General features: G+C 36.7%; 1 protein-coding gene across 10 annotated transcripts in view; it reads right to left on the minus strand.

Annotated features, from left to right (window-relative positions):
• The window catches only part of pde4dip (phosphodiesterase 4D interacting protein), a 76089-nt gene that overhangs the window by 18343 nt on the left and 43636 nt on the right, over positions 1-14110 (minus strand). For 9 of the 10 annotated variants that reach the window (XM_077220799.1, XM_077220802.1, XM_077220805.1 and 6 more), the window contains 8 exons: positions 12216-12331; positions 10708-10877; positions 10481-10616; positions 10257-10401; positions 9425-9541; positions 8772-9204; positions 6328-6563; positions 6180-6234 (listed from right to left, as the gene is read on the minus strand). In XM_077220799.1, coding sequence (XP_077076914.1) covers positions 6180-6234; positions 6328-6563; positions 8772-9204; positions 9425-9541; positions 10257-10401; positions 10481-10616; positions 10708-10877; positions 12216-12331 — 1408 coding nt within the window. Of the gene's footprint in view, positions 1-1682; positions 2425-6179; positions 6235-6327; positions 6564-8771; positions 9205-9424; positions 9542-10256; positions 10402-10480; positions 10617-10707; positions 10878-12215; positions 12332-14110 lie in introns of those variants that run through there. The other variant, XM_077220807.1, reaches the window with a different exon arrangement.

Below are 14110 nucleotides of genomic sequence, written 5' to 3' on the forward strand. Positions count from 1 at the left end.
ATTCTGTTTGGCACGTGCCAGGTGTGGGCATTAGGCTAATTTTGTACCCACAATTCGTTCCAAGCTGGATTAATTAGACCAGTTTTTGTTCTGTTAGAGCCAAAACACACACACGCACGCACGCACATACATAAACACACACAAACACACACACACACACACACACACACACACACACACACACACACACACACACACACACACACACACACACACACACACACACACACACACACACACACACACACACACACACACACACACACACACATGTAGGGTTTTCCATGTTTTATGGGGACTTTCCATAGACATAATGATTTTTATACTGTACAAACTGTATATTCTCCCCCCTCTAAACACAACTCTTGCAGAAAAATTACTATATTTTTACATTTTCAAAAACAAACATCATTTATTATTATTTATAAGCTGCTTTCCTCATGGGGATTAAAAAAAAGTCCCCAAATGGTCAAACATTTTAAGTTTACTACAACGTAGGTGTTTCCCAGATCACACACACACAGTTACACAGTGTTTGCCATCTCTCTCACACATGCTCTCACATCTCACAACACACTCACACGACAAAACCCGGTGATGTGTCTATCGGCGCAGTGTGAATTGCCCTTTACAATACAAAATGAACAACAAGTAATACATGCTCTTTCTTCTATTCCACACAGCAACTTTTTCAGAAGCTAAAGACCTAGTAAGCTGCCTTACTGTCTATATAGGCGCCTGTCTGCAAAGACAACATCCTAACAGAAATGGAACCCCATAAGAGACATAAGCACCAAATAGAGCACCTCATGTAAAATGAACAGGAAACTCTCGCAGGAAGGTGTGGGGTCAGTAAGATAAACCTTTTTTTTTCTTTTATTCAGCAAGGATTCATTAAATTGATTAAAAGATAAAGTTAAGACATTTATAATGTTACAAATATTTCCATTTTAAATAAATGCTTTCTTTTTATCAAAGAGTCCTGGATAGTTAAAGCAGTTTTTTCACAAAAACATTAAGCAGCAACTGTTTGAATGTTGATAACAATTAGAAAGGTTTCTTGAGCACCAAATCAGCATATTATAATGATTTCTGTAGGATCATGTGACACTGATGACTGGAGAAATAGCTGATGAAAAAATCCCTGTTATTAAATATTGTAATACTGTAATATAATTTACAATATTACTGTTTTTAATTTATTTTTGATTAAATAAACGCCTTGGTGAGCATGAGTACGGAAGCTAGTTTCCACCACAGAATAAAACATTTTAAAATATAATTGAGACTTTTTATCTCAGAATTGCGAGTCCACGTCTTGCTGATTTTTTTCAGATTGTGAGATATTCCCTTGCAGTTGCGTGTTATAAAGTCCAAGTCTAAGGGGAAAATTCTCATATTCTCAATTCTGACTTTATTTGACTTATATCTCACAATTCTGAGAAAAAAGTCTGAATTGCGAGATAAAAAGTCAGAATTGTGAGATAAAAAACGCAATTATCCTTTTTATTTTTTATTCTGTGGCGGAAACAAGCTTCCATACATGAGACATTTCAAAAACATAAAAGAATCTTAACACCCCCAAACTTTTGAACTGTAGAGTACACAAACACAAGCATTGCTTTAAATAGTTTTAAGTTTACAAAATTATTTACACCCGTAAAACACCTTGAAGCTCTTACTTCTCAATCTGTCTGTGCAAGGTTCTTCTCTCCCTTTCTGCCTGCTTCTTGAGAATAGCCAACTCTCTCTTCTGCACCTGCCATTCCCACAGAGAGAAGGAGAAGAGGGAGTTGCGGTACAGGGGGCTGCTTTTGGACAGCATGTTCCTCCAAAGTGGAGCCATGGCCCCCCGACCAGCCTGACCCCTTGTGCTCCCTTGAGGCCTGGTCCCCGTCACTTCATCCTGACTTCCCAAACTCACGACTGGCTGGGAAACACAGAGGAGCAGATCAGGAGCCGCAGGACCGGCAGCCGGCGTGGTGCCTGTCAACTGGGTCTCCGTGGTAACTGGGCTGCGAACATTCGTGCGACGAAGGAAGGGGGGTTTGCCCAGATTGAGAGTAATGATGGGGGAGGAGTTGGGAATTCTCCAGCAGGCAGTTGGGTGAAGAGCAACGCAAATCCCGAGATTACACTAAATGCTAAGAGAAACACTGATCTGTTTATTCCCAAACACAAAGGAGAGTTTAAATAAATCCACATATGCAAAAACACCAAGTGTTGTGACATCCAGCGTGGCAGTGGTCTTACCCAAACTATTCTTTTTCAAGTCCTTGCCGGACAACAGGAACAGATCAAACACATCCTTGAGAAACTAATCACAAAGCCAACCTGAAATTCCTGGTCTCCATTTCAAAGAAACATAAACCACTGATGTTGAATGTTCAGTAAGTCCTTCTTCTCAGAGACCAGTGCTTTTCTATTTATTCCCAAAAGAGGAAAAGGGTAATCAGAGTATCTTCCTGAAACGTAACGTCCTTCCCCTAGAGCTCTCAAACACAACAAACCCTCATGGTGAAGTGTGCGTGTATGTGTGGTCCTTGCCGTTGGGCTGAAGTGTTCCTCTGTGCATAAACAGGGTGCTTCAGTCAAAAGAGACACATCTGTGTTCCAATAAACAAACATAAAGCCTATCCAGACTATTAAATGCTTATAAAATTAGGATGTCTCTTGTAAATCATCACAGCATTGCTTATGCTAGAAGTTCCTTCTTATTTCTGTATGGTTCTGCGTATCCGTAACCATCCAAACGAAGACATGCATACGACAAATGAAATACGACGATATTCTGTCGTCCCTCCTCTTGTGGCATACAGTCACTCTCTTCTATCACATAGCCTCGCATGTGGTCTTCTCCTACCACCGTCTTCTCATCTTTCTCGCTCCCTTTCTCTGTCAGCTTTAGCTGCCTCTGACCTATTTCACTCATGAGGTTTTAATAACTTAACCTGATTAGCGCTGAAGTCAACACCCAATCCAGAGACGGGTGGTCACAGCACAGCTACCAACCATGTGACAGCTCTGTCCCAGGGCAAATGTTCTCGAGAGAACACGGAAAACACACATAAAACACTTAGGACATCAAACCGATGCAAAATCCCTTCCGTTTTCACTCAATTACAAGCTCCAGCTAAATGAACCGACTGGCAACAAAATAGGGTTAAGTCCAGCCATGCATCTGGTTGGCCATCTGCGCACCCTTTCTCTCTCTTTCCCCTAATTAAAGGCTGCAGTATTAGAGTCAAACAGAGACATTTCCAGAAGGAGATCACACTGGGTATCATCCTTTTCTGGCTGTGAGCTTCCATTATGACAGAGCTACGGACGAAATAAGGGACGGAGAGGCGACATGATCGACAAAGATGGCTCTTAACGGCAATTAAAGCCACTAGGAGATGACAGATCCACTGTGATGTAAGAAGGGAATTATATTATTGGTTAAATGGTCCTTTGGAAATTAGTCATGGTTTGGTGCGGTAGGGATAGGAATCATAAAGAACTTAATGGTTTCGGTTCTGATTCCTATTAACAATATATTAAAAACCTTTACTAAAACAAACAAATGTTAAAATATTTCATTTACTCATAATGTGCATCAACATTAACACTTAAATGCATGAATGTTTTGCCAATCATTATTACATATTCGGGTCTTCAGCGACCCGGATCTATATCTAACACGAATAGATCTCTACCTGTCACGATAATATAACACTCTCCAGATATTAGAGTAACAATTACAGAAGAATAACATAAAGCATATTTTGTTTGGTTTGAGGAGATGTTTAATACCATCAACACTGTCCTCGTCAGAGCTCATTTACCAGTACATTCAACATCTGGCTCATATTCATGATCTCAAACATATTCTCAAAAATATCATTTTCAACACCTTCAAAATCAATATTTTCAATATGTGTTTTGGCCATTCAACTGCGTTTTGGGGGCCTGAAAATAAAAACTTTGGAAAACAGGATTCAAAGTGCAAGTTTTAAAAACAATACTGTTATCTGCATGTAAACTACAAAAACGTGGATTTGTGAAAACGGTGACATCATGTGCATGCATATTACGCGTTCAGTCTATAGGTGCGTAGTGTTTCTCTATAAAGTGACATCGCCAACTACTTGCCTGGTATGTATAAAAGTTTTTTATTACAGCTTTTTAAGTCGTTTTTGCGGATAACTGTAAACAGGGATTGTTTTGACAACGTTGTTGTCTGTACGTGAAAAATGCAAAGGAAAAACTTTTCAATTTTTAGTAACAACATTGTCTTATAAACACCCTAACTCTCACTGTTATTTGTAAGCTAAAGTGATTGATTCACTAAAAGAACAGACTCATTAAAGTAATTTGTTCAGGAATCGGACTACACTGATTACGTGTATGTGTTTGATTCACTAAAAAGGACAAGCTGTTAAGAGTACAATATTCTACAATAGATCGGACTACAATAGTGGGATTATACTGCTTGCGCAGCATGTTTTTAAATCACTACATAGAATTACTTCATAAGAGTCATTCATTTATGAATCAGACTACACTGTTTGCAAAAATAATTGCGCAAGAAATATTGATCCTCTGATGTCTAGTGGTTGTCTCTCTATTCTCTTACAAAATATGACCATCTCTTCAACTAACCCAACCAGCAAACCAATTAATCCCAATTTTGGATGACTCGGAGTGCCTCCAGATTCAGTGGGCTATACATGGATCCACACAAAACATTTAAAAGGATGCAGGGGAGCTCGATTTCACCAGAGCAACAGCCAGGTCATTCTCGTAATAAGGTCAATTTGTCTAGATGTTCCCGCAGAAACGTAAAAAATATTAATATTTTAAAATATATATATAAAAAAATGCTTAAGAATCCATTACTCCGCCATTGCGTTCAATATACAAACACAGATGACTCTGTTCACAGGCAGACAGTGCAGATCTTCCCAGCTCATGCACGCTCACCGGCTGACTACTGCTCAACACAATGTATGATGGTGTAAGGGAAAGAAAAATAAGGGTCATTTCCTGTAGGGGAATGGGGGCATGAATTCTGTTCAAATGTCCCATGAGTTCAAAACATTTCAGAGATGCCCTAGAACTAGCGGTGACATTATGTAGCAAGCTTCTGACAGTTCACATTAGCATTAGTGTACAGCATCGCTTAACTGGCCTGCGGGCAAAGTCAAATAAGTCCACTTCAGTGCCCGTGAAAGAGTAGAATGAAGTAAGTGAGTTACAGATGGAGGTGTAAGGGAAGAGATTATGAAAGAAAATGAAAAAAACGGAAACAGAAAAGAGATAACTAAAAAACAACCTCTCAATACTGAAGGTCACATGTCAACAGATTTAAATGTAAAACTGGCAACCACAAAAAAAGTTCCATTGTGACTATAACAATATTTGACGAACTTGACTGTTAAACTTTAGCATGCAATCATGTTGGTAATGCATAATCAGAAAAATTTTACCTTTTTTCAGAATAACTTGTGTTGTGATCAAAATACAAGCTTTACATTTTAAACCCAATTAAATTGTTAATTTATCCCAGAGGCTTCCTCTGTAAGTGCATTCCCATAAATGTTTTCTGTTTTTACAAACCTTTTACACACTGCGCTTCCTTAACCCCAAATGCTGATTCATTCATCCAGTATAACTGGATCAACCTTTTTTTTTTGAGTGCTTTGTATTTATATGGACCGAGACATGACCATGTCTCATTACTGAAATAATCTCTCATATTGATTCATTCAGCACAGACCGAACTTTCCATGATGCTTACTGGGTGATAACTCATCACAGCTGGTGTCCAAGTCAATAGGACGCCAAAATGCTCTGTGGTTATTCCACCAAATGCATGCACTGCCAAAATAAATCATTACATAACAAGCTGCTCTGCTTTATGAACACACAAAACATACTTTTAATGCACTGCAAGCGATTCGACTTTACAGAGGAAAAATGCTGAGCAAAGACACTCCTCAAAGGCTCTTTATTGGGAGTTTTGGGAAATTTGTGTCAGAACAGTCAGCTAATATGAAACAAATCAATATGGCCCATGTGCTGTGCTCATCACATGTTCTGGCTGATTTGGTGTACTGACAGCAAAGGGAAACCTAATTCAGTTCTGAAGTGGTATAATGACAAGGTGTGATCAATCATACGTTCAGTTGACTCACCGTATTGCGAGCAGCTCATGTCCTGATTTATCATCTGGGACTTCAGAGTGATCCCCTGTAGTGATAAAATAATGAAATGCTTTTGTTACAGAAAGGCATTTAGAGATACAGTCAGATGTATATGGTCAAGTTTGCAGGTATCACTCACGGCCGCTGATCTTGGTGCTGACTCTCTGGGCGAGGGAGATGCTCTGAGAGAGCTGGTCTCTGAAGCTCTGTCCCATGTAGTAATCGATGTCATTGGAGCGCAGGAGCTCTTCAAAGGCCTTGGTGGTGTCTCCCAGGTGCTGAGTCAGAATATGGCACACGCCACGGCCCTCCCGCATCCTCTGACGCAGATGAGACAGCTCACGGGCCTGCGCTTGGATCAGTGTGTCAAACTTACTGCAGGGAGAATCATGAGAGTAGCAATTATGCATCATTATTACTTAGAGTGAGAATGCATGGTGTGAAATTTTAGTGGTATCAATTGATAAAAAATGTAATCAAATAAACTATAAAATAAACTGATTATTCAATTAATCGCAATATATTAATCTCAATAAAATATTTTTATATTACACTGCATATACATTTCTAAAATGTAAAATATTAAATGTCATATTTTAAAAAATATTAAAGAATTAATCACTAATTAATCATATGTGTATTTATATTTAATGTAATTGTAATCATGAACTTGGCATATTTTAAAACTTGAAATGCACAATTGTTTGAATGCTATATATATATATATATCAATGTATATCAAAATCAGATATATACATAAAATTCATATACATATATACATAATATACATAAAATATATATATAAAATATCTCAACCAGGGGCGCATCTGGTACTCACAAACAAAACTATGGGTGCTCCAGAAGGGGGAACAAAAATCTTCCCATTTTTACTATACACACACACACACACACACACACACACACACACACACACACACACACACACACACACACACACACACACACACACACACACACACACACACACACACACACACACACACAGTATATAGTATTCAGTAATATAATATGTAATATATATTGTTTTCAATGCTGTATTACATTGCAAATTTTGAAATGTTACAAGATTACATAAATATTTAATATAAATACAAATAAATGTAAGATTAATTGCAATTAATCACTTTTAATATATAATATTTTAATATGTATTATTATACTCTTTTAACATACTACATTTAATATTATTCAAAACTATATACTGTACACACACATACACCCACACACACATATATATATATACATGTAGGGATGGCCCGATACCATTTTTTTTCAAACCGATACGAGTACGAGTATTTACATTTGTGTACTTGCCGATATCGAGTACCGATACCGATATTTCTACCGCAAAAGTAACTATAGGCTCCCAGAAAAGAAGACAGAAGACTATTTTAGACACAGGTTAGAAGACTGTTTTAATTTTCTTCTCTGCTTGTTTTAACAAGTCGAAAAATAAATAATAATGAGTAAAATAATAAATTTATTAACACACAAACCACTGTTAATTTAACATAAAAGCAAGCAGTTACTGCGTGCATGGTCTGACATGACTGAATGCGCCCAAAGTGCGCTCCCTTAATAGTCTAATTCCTAAAAAGCTGACAGTTCATCGCGATCTCACACATCTGTTATTATCAATGAAGCTGACTGCACAATGAATCTTTCATAATATCCACACTTTGTTTGTTATAATTAGAGGATTTGCCAGCATACAGAATTCAGCACTGAACAAAAAAGTTTTGAGCAGTGAGGGGAGTCTATCTTAAATGCTTCTGATTAGCCATTGCGTTCAAGAAATCAACACACATGTCTGTGATTGGCTACATCGCTCAACGCTGCAAACATGTTATGAATAGAAACTCTGACCTGTAAATCGTTTCTATTTTGTTTTAGTTGTTCTTCTTGCTTTTCTGCAACAGATGAATGAAAATCTATTAGTTTTAATATGTTGTATTCATAGATATTTCTAGTTTGCGGGAGTCCCGCGAATCGTTTTATTCTCCCGGAACCCGCACACACAGAGTGAGTGCATTACCGCCCGCGCCCGCGCATCCGCTCGGCCATCAGATCTAGTGCCGCGCCGCACTCTTTTGCGTTGGGAGTGCACGTCCCTATGCCTCAGTTCACCTCGACAAAGCACTCGCGGCGGCCAGTTTCGTTTCGCAAAATGTACGTGGTATCGGGTGTGGTATCGGCGAATTTTTATGAGTACGAGTACGAGTATATGAGGACAGTATCGACCCGATCCCCGATGCCAGTATCGGTACCGGGCCATCTCTATATACATGTATATATATATATATATGCACACACATATGCACACATACACACACATAGAAATAAACACAAACAATAAAAAGGCAATTTAAATTAAATGTAATATTGTTTTAAATTGCATAATCGCAAATTAAAAGTGATTAATTGCAATTAATGTTACATTTATTAGCAAGATATATGCCTATCTTAGGCATATATATATTCAATATATATGTAAACTTGTAAAATTTCAAAATGTAGTGTAAAGTCTGCTGTCCTGCAAAATTATTACGTAAATGAACTCACCCTGGCCAGTTTACAGCCTTGCCATCTTCTGCTTGACCTTTGCCCTTCCTGAGCTGCTCCTCCAGTGATGTCACACGGGAGACGAGCTCCTGCAGCTCTCGGTCTTGCTTGGGCTGGCGGGGGAGAGAACCGAAGCCGTCAGACGATTGCCAGCCCTCGTCCTCCTCAGCTGTACTCTGTGCCTCAGAGTTATCCAAGCCCCAGTTGACCTTACGAAGAGTGCTGACTGGAGTTTGATCACGCGTTTGGGCCTGCAAGCTACGTATCTGAGCCTGAGATCGGGACAGCTGACCGCGCATGTCCTCTACCAGCTGCTGCAGGTACGTCACGTCATGTTCAGTCTTCCCAGAGTTCAGTGAGCCGGGACCACCCCACCACTGAGAGCCGCCATCACGATAGGAGAGAGATGTGCACAGCTCCAGATCATCAAACTCTGCAGCAGAGCAACAAGTACATTTATTATGTTCAGAAAGTAAAAATTCAAGTCACCTTTATTTATATAGCACTTTTTACAATACAGATTGTTTCAAAGAAGCTTTACAGTGATAACGGGAAATTAATGCAACAAAGATAAGTATGTACTATGCAACAAAAATAAATACTATGACTTTAAGAAATCAATGCTCCCTAGTGGTACCACCAAATGAGATTACCTGGGCTGCTGGTGTCTTCTCTTTCTGCCTCATTCTCACTGCGGCCACATGTTTCATAACCCAGATCCTGGATGTCCACCTGGACCTGCTTATTGTCCTGCTGTACTGATGTTTCAGCTAAATGAATGACCAGATAAACCTTTCATTTAAAGCTTTCTATTTATGTGTGTTAGTAAGTGTTAATATTTGACTTAAGATGATGATACACAGGGCAACTTTTTGAGCAATGTTGCCGTCAACAGGCAACCAGATGAGACACAGGGCCCACGACCGGTCTAAATTATCCAGATAGAAATGTATTGCCCATTTTCAATGGGAAAGTGCCCAAGCAACAATCACTCGGCAAGATTGCCCAGCAACATTGCTCAAAAAGTTGCCCTGTGTATCATCACCTTTAGACAAGTTATTATAGACTTATGACAAAAATGCCCTTCAAATTCAATCATTTCATGATGTCATATTTATTCATTTTACTCATGCACTTTAAATTGCATCTAATTTTACCCTACAAAAACATTTTAGTTGACAAGAAAGTGTAAAATTATACCAAATATTCAAACATTTCATATATTCATTTAAACATCACCATTTAACAAAAAATAATTTGTTTAAAAAAAATGTATCTCCTGAAATAACTAAACATAGTCATAATTAAGTACACTATTGTAATAAAATGTTGTTTATTCTACATATGTTCGTTATTCATTTTGCATTTTTACGAACTATCATTATGAGTGGGTTCGCCAAATGGCATTCTGACTATCGTAAAAAACCCTTCATTAACAATCATTTCTGCCAGCAGTTTCATTGATGATGTCGTGTTTACACTCACTGAGCAGTTCTCTGTAATCTTTGAGTTGTTCGGCTTGAGCTTGAACTGTGGCCTCTGACACCATGAGTCTCTCCTGAAGCTCTCTGCTCTCCTGCTGGACCTGCTCAAGGTCAGACTTCAGACACTCCGAATCCTTTTCATTTGGCTGAAACACAAATATGCGTGAACGTTTGCAGTAAAAACCTATGGACAATATTTACCCTCAGAAGTAAAGTCAAACTCACCTCTGTACCAAATGCTTCTACCAGTTGTCCATCGGACCTATCTGATGTGTTCTTCAGTCCATCATTCTGAGGTTTTCTTCCTGTCACCGTCCTCTTGAGCTCCTCATTTTCAGAGCATAGAGTAAAGAAAGCTTTCCTGTTTCAGGAGCACAAGAATTAACAGAATTTTACACGTTTTCACTGCAAAATAGCCTTTGTAACTTTGTTTGTTATATGGATAGCTGTACCTCATCTGAGAGAGAGAGGAGAAGCCAGCTTTTCCCAGCTGGGACTTGAGCTCCATCAGTTCTCTCTCTACTGCCCTCTTCTGCTCCACCAGTAGCTTGACCTCGGTCAGGCCCGGACCTTCAGCTACTGCATCCTGGCAGCCTTTAAGACCTGTATGCTGATCACAGCTCTATGAAAGGAGAAAGACTTGTGCTATACTTCAAAAGAAACTATGACTGTAGACTCTGTATATAGTGCACTCAGAATTATACATTTTATATGCATCAATCCACATTTGATGTCTTATAAAAAAACATGCTTTAACCTAAATGTTGTTCTTGATATTTTACACTTCAGGCAGATGTCTTATGGAAGACTGCAATAACATATGTAGTTTAGTACAGTTATTGTGTAATATATAGTACAGTGTTGTTATCGTTAAACAAAACTAAATTAACAAAAAACTTTTTTTTAACTGAAATAAAGCTGAAATTATATATATATACCTGTATATATATATATATATATATATATATATATATATATATATATATATATATATATATATATATATATATATATAGTAGTAGTAGTACTGAAATAAATTAAAATTACTTTATTTCATATAAAATGACTTTATTATATATATATATATAAAGTAAAGTCATTTTATATGAAATAAAGTAATTTTAATTTATTTCAGTTTTGATTTTAAGGTTATTTATTTATTTATACATATATATTTAAAGTAAAATTTAAAATTTATTTTAAGTAAAATTTATAAAAGCACATAACAAAACACTTACAAATTTAACTAAAATTTTAATTAAAACGGCAAATATAAAATTAAAAGCTAATATTATAAATATTGATAACTCTGATATAATATAGCAGGTATTTACTATGATTACTTATACTATTACTATTGTATATAATACATATTACATTTGTTTCTGTATATAATACATTTTTATTTATTTTGCATAAATTTTTTTCTTTCCTTTTAAAAAAAAAATATATTTAAATGTTTTGCTCTCCCTTTATAACATAAAGGACTTTGAATTACCATTCTGTATGAAATGTACTATGTAAATAAATGTGCCTTGCAATTCGATTGCATAGTATAAGTCAGCATGGTTGCAGAATTTAATATTTTTTGTATGCTGTAACTTACTATAGTATAGTATAGTATAGTATAGTATAGTATAGTATAGTATAGTATAGTATAGTATAGTATAGTATAGTAAGCTAGATTTAAATATTTGAAGTTCAATGTAAATGTAAAATATCTGTCAGATTTGCTTTATATATTATATCTTCAGACATAGGCCTATAAAAGAAATATATGTATGACCAAAATACAGTAGTCAACATTTGAAGTGGAACAAAAAAGTTCATCAAAGTTGTCCTAAGACAAGAACGGGTATTGGTCAAAATTCATGTATAACTTTGATGATAGGTTTTGATCCACTTCCAATGTTGACTACTGTACATACAGTACTATAAAGCATTCAGCATTTTGACACACCTGTATGCTGAGCAGAGACTGAGCCGTCAGTTTTGAGCGTTCCTCGTCTTCGGCACTGTCAGCACACTCACTATTGCAGTCTTCATCCTCCTCCTCTCCATCATCTGATGTGAAACCTAGAGGAAAAAGTGTTGCATTGTTAGTACAGAAATACACCCAAACGCATTCACACGCTCACATATACACTGTACACTTACTGTTGCATGGAGACTAGTGAACATAATACTCTAATGAGGCTCGTCTTACTGACAGTGGGCTTCTCTGAGTAACCTTTCATCAGCAACGCATTCACAAACTATCCCACCATAAAACCAAGCATATCCAGGATCATTTAGACTCTCAGTGACAAACAGATTCTCCAGGCCGGTATGCACACAATAAACAAGCAGAGAGACAGGAAGAACGGGAGCAAATAGATAAAAATACTCATTTCCTGAGCGGCAGCACTGCCCAGTTTTGGTTTCGTTCCATTACTGTACAAGTTAATATGTTTTGCACAAGTTCATATAATATTAAAAAGTCTGTTTTGAGTGCTGTATTGTAAATTCAGTGGTATATTAATCTTTTCTGCAGCTCATATAACTTTAAAAAAAGGATTAAAAAATAAAGTGTAAACGTTATGACTTATATGTCTAATGGGATGCTAAATCTATAAGCACCTTGTATTGTAACTACAGGGAAACTGGACTCTGGAAAGAGGTATAGCTGTTTATGGCCAGCTAGATTCTAGAATTATTGAATACTACAATTTGAGGAAGCTTTACAATTATAAAAGGAAGCTGCTACATGCTCTACACATTTAGGAATGGTCTAAGTGGAACTAAGAGATGGTGTGTATTGCATTAATTTACTATTGACTAGAGTAAATGTGACATTATCATAATTTCAAGACAGATATAAATATAATATAAATATATTGATATAAATCAGCTACTGACAAATTTTGAGAATGAGTGATTGACGGGATTGTTATTCTGGGCTGTGTTCGACACAGGAGCTCAGCTGTGTATGTTGTGTAATATCCGAAAACTACATCTCTAGGACTTTTTGTCAAATATTTTAGCTGCATATACTACATGGATCAGTTATAAACACACAAAAGGGAACGTGTTTGGTGAGGTTTACTGTGCCATATTTAAACTTGGGCATTGACTGTGCTTGTGACTTTGGGAAATGAAAGAATAGAAAGAGAAGAGAAAGGATCAGCCCGAAGGCCCGATATATGTCCCAGTATAAAAAGAATAAACAGGTTTTCACCATAACACCCAGTATTTTTCCTTTTGAGTATATTTCATCAAATAATTTACTGAGAGTCAAAACGATCATGGTACATACAAAAAATATGAAAACTAAATATGAAAGCACAACACACATCAAGCAAATGTCCATAAAGGCATCAGTTAGGCAGTGACATTATGTATTCAGCTCAATACTAAGTGCAAACAATCTGTATATGACATGCTACAAACATCAGTTCTTGTTATTTTGCATGCAGAGACACACTTGTTATCATATATTAAGCTTATGCTCTTGACCTATTAAATAAAACATTATTCTAAATGAACACAGCAGCACTTAAATACAGTGAAACTGTAATGTGTTGGTACTACAGTCCTTCTAGAGTCCATTTTGTAACAGGTTTCTACAGTGAACACAGTGACAGTAAATTAATATAATGCAAACTTTTTTGTAGTCCTCAAATTAATATATTACGGTTTTTGTTTTTCTCTTAAAAGTAATAAAGTGTAGCTAACTACATGGAATATCTGAATAAAAATAAACAAAATGAGCTCAAATACAAATGACTGCATTGTTAAAAACAAAATCAAATTTTCAAAAACCGCATGCACACAGATAAGAGGAAACATAAGTAAACATTTTGTTAGACTCCATTA

Source organism: Siphateles boraxobius, unplaced genomic scaffold (assembly GCF_051911475.1).
Source record: "Siphateles boraxobius isolate OS27281-9 unplaced genomic scaffold, OSU_SipBor_1 8, whole genome shotgun sequence".
NCBI classification, from domain to species: domain Eukaryota; kingdom Metazoa; phylum Chordata; class Actinopteri; order Cypriniformes; family Leuciscidae; genus Siphateles; species Siphateles boraxobius.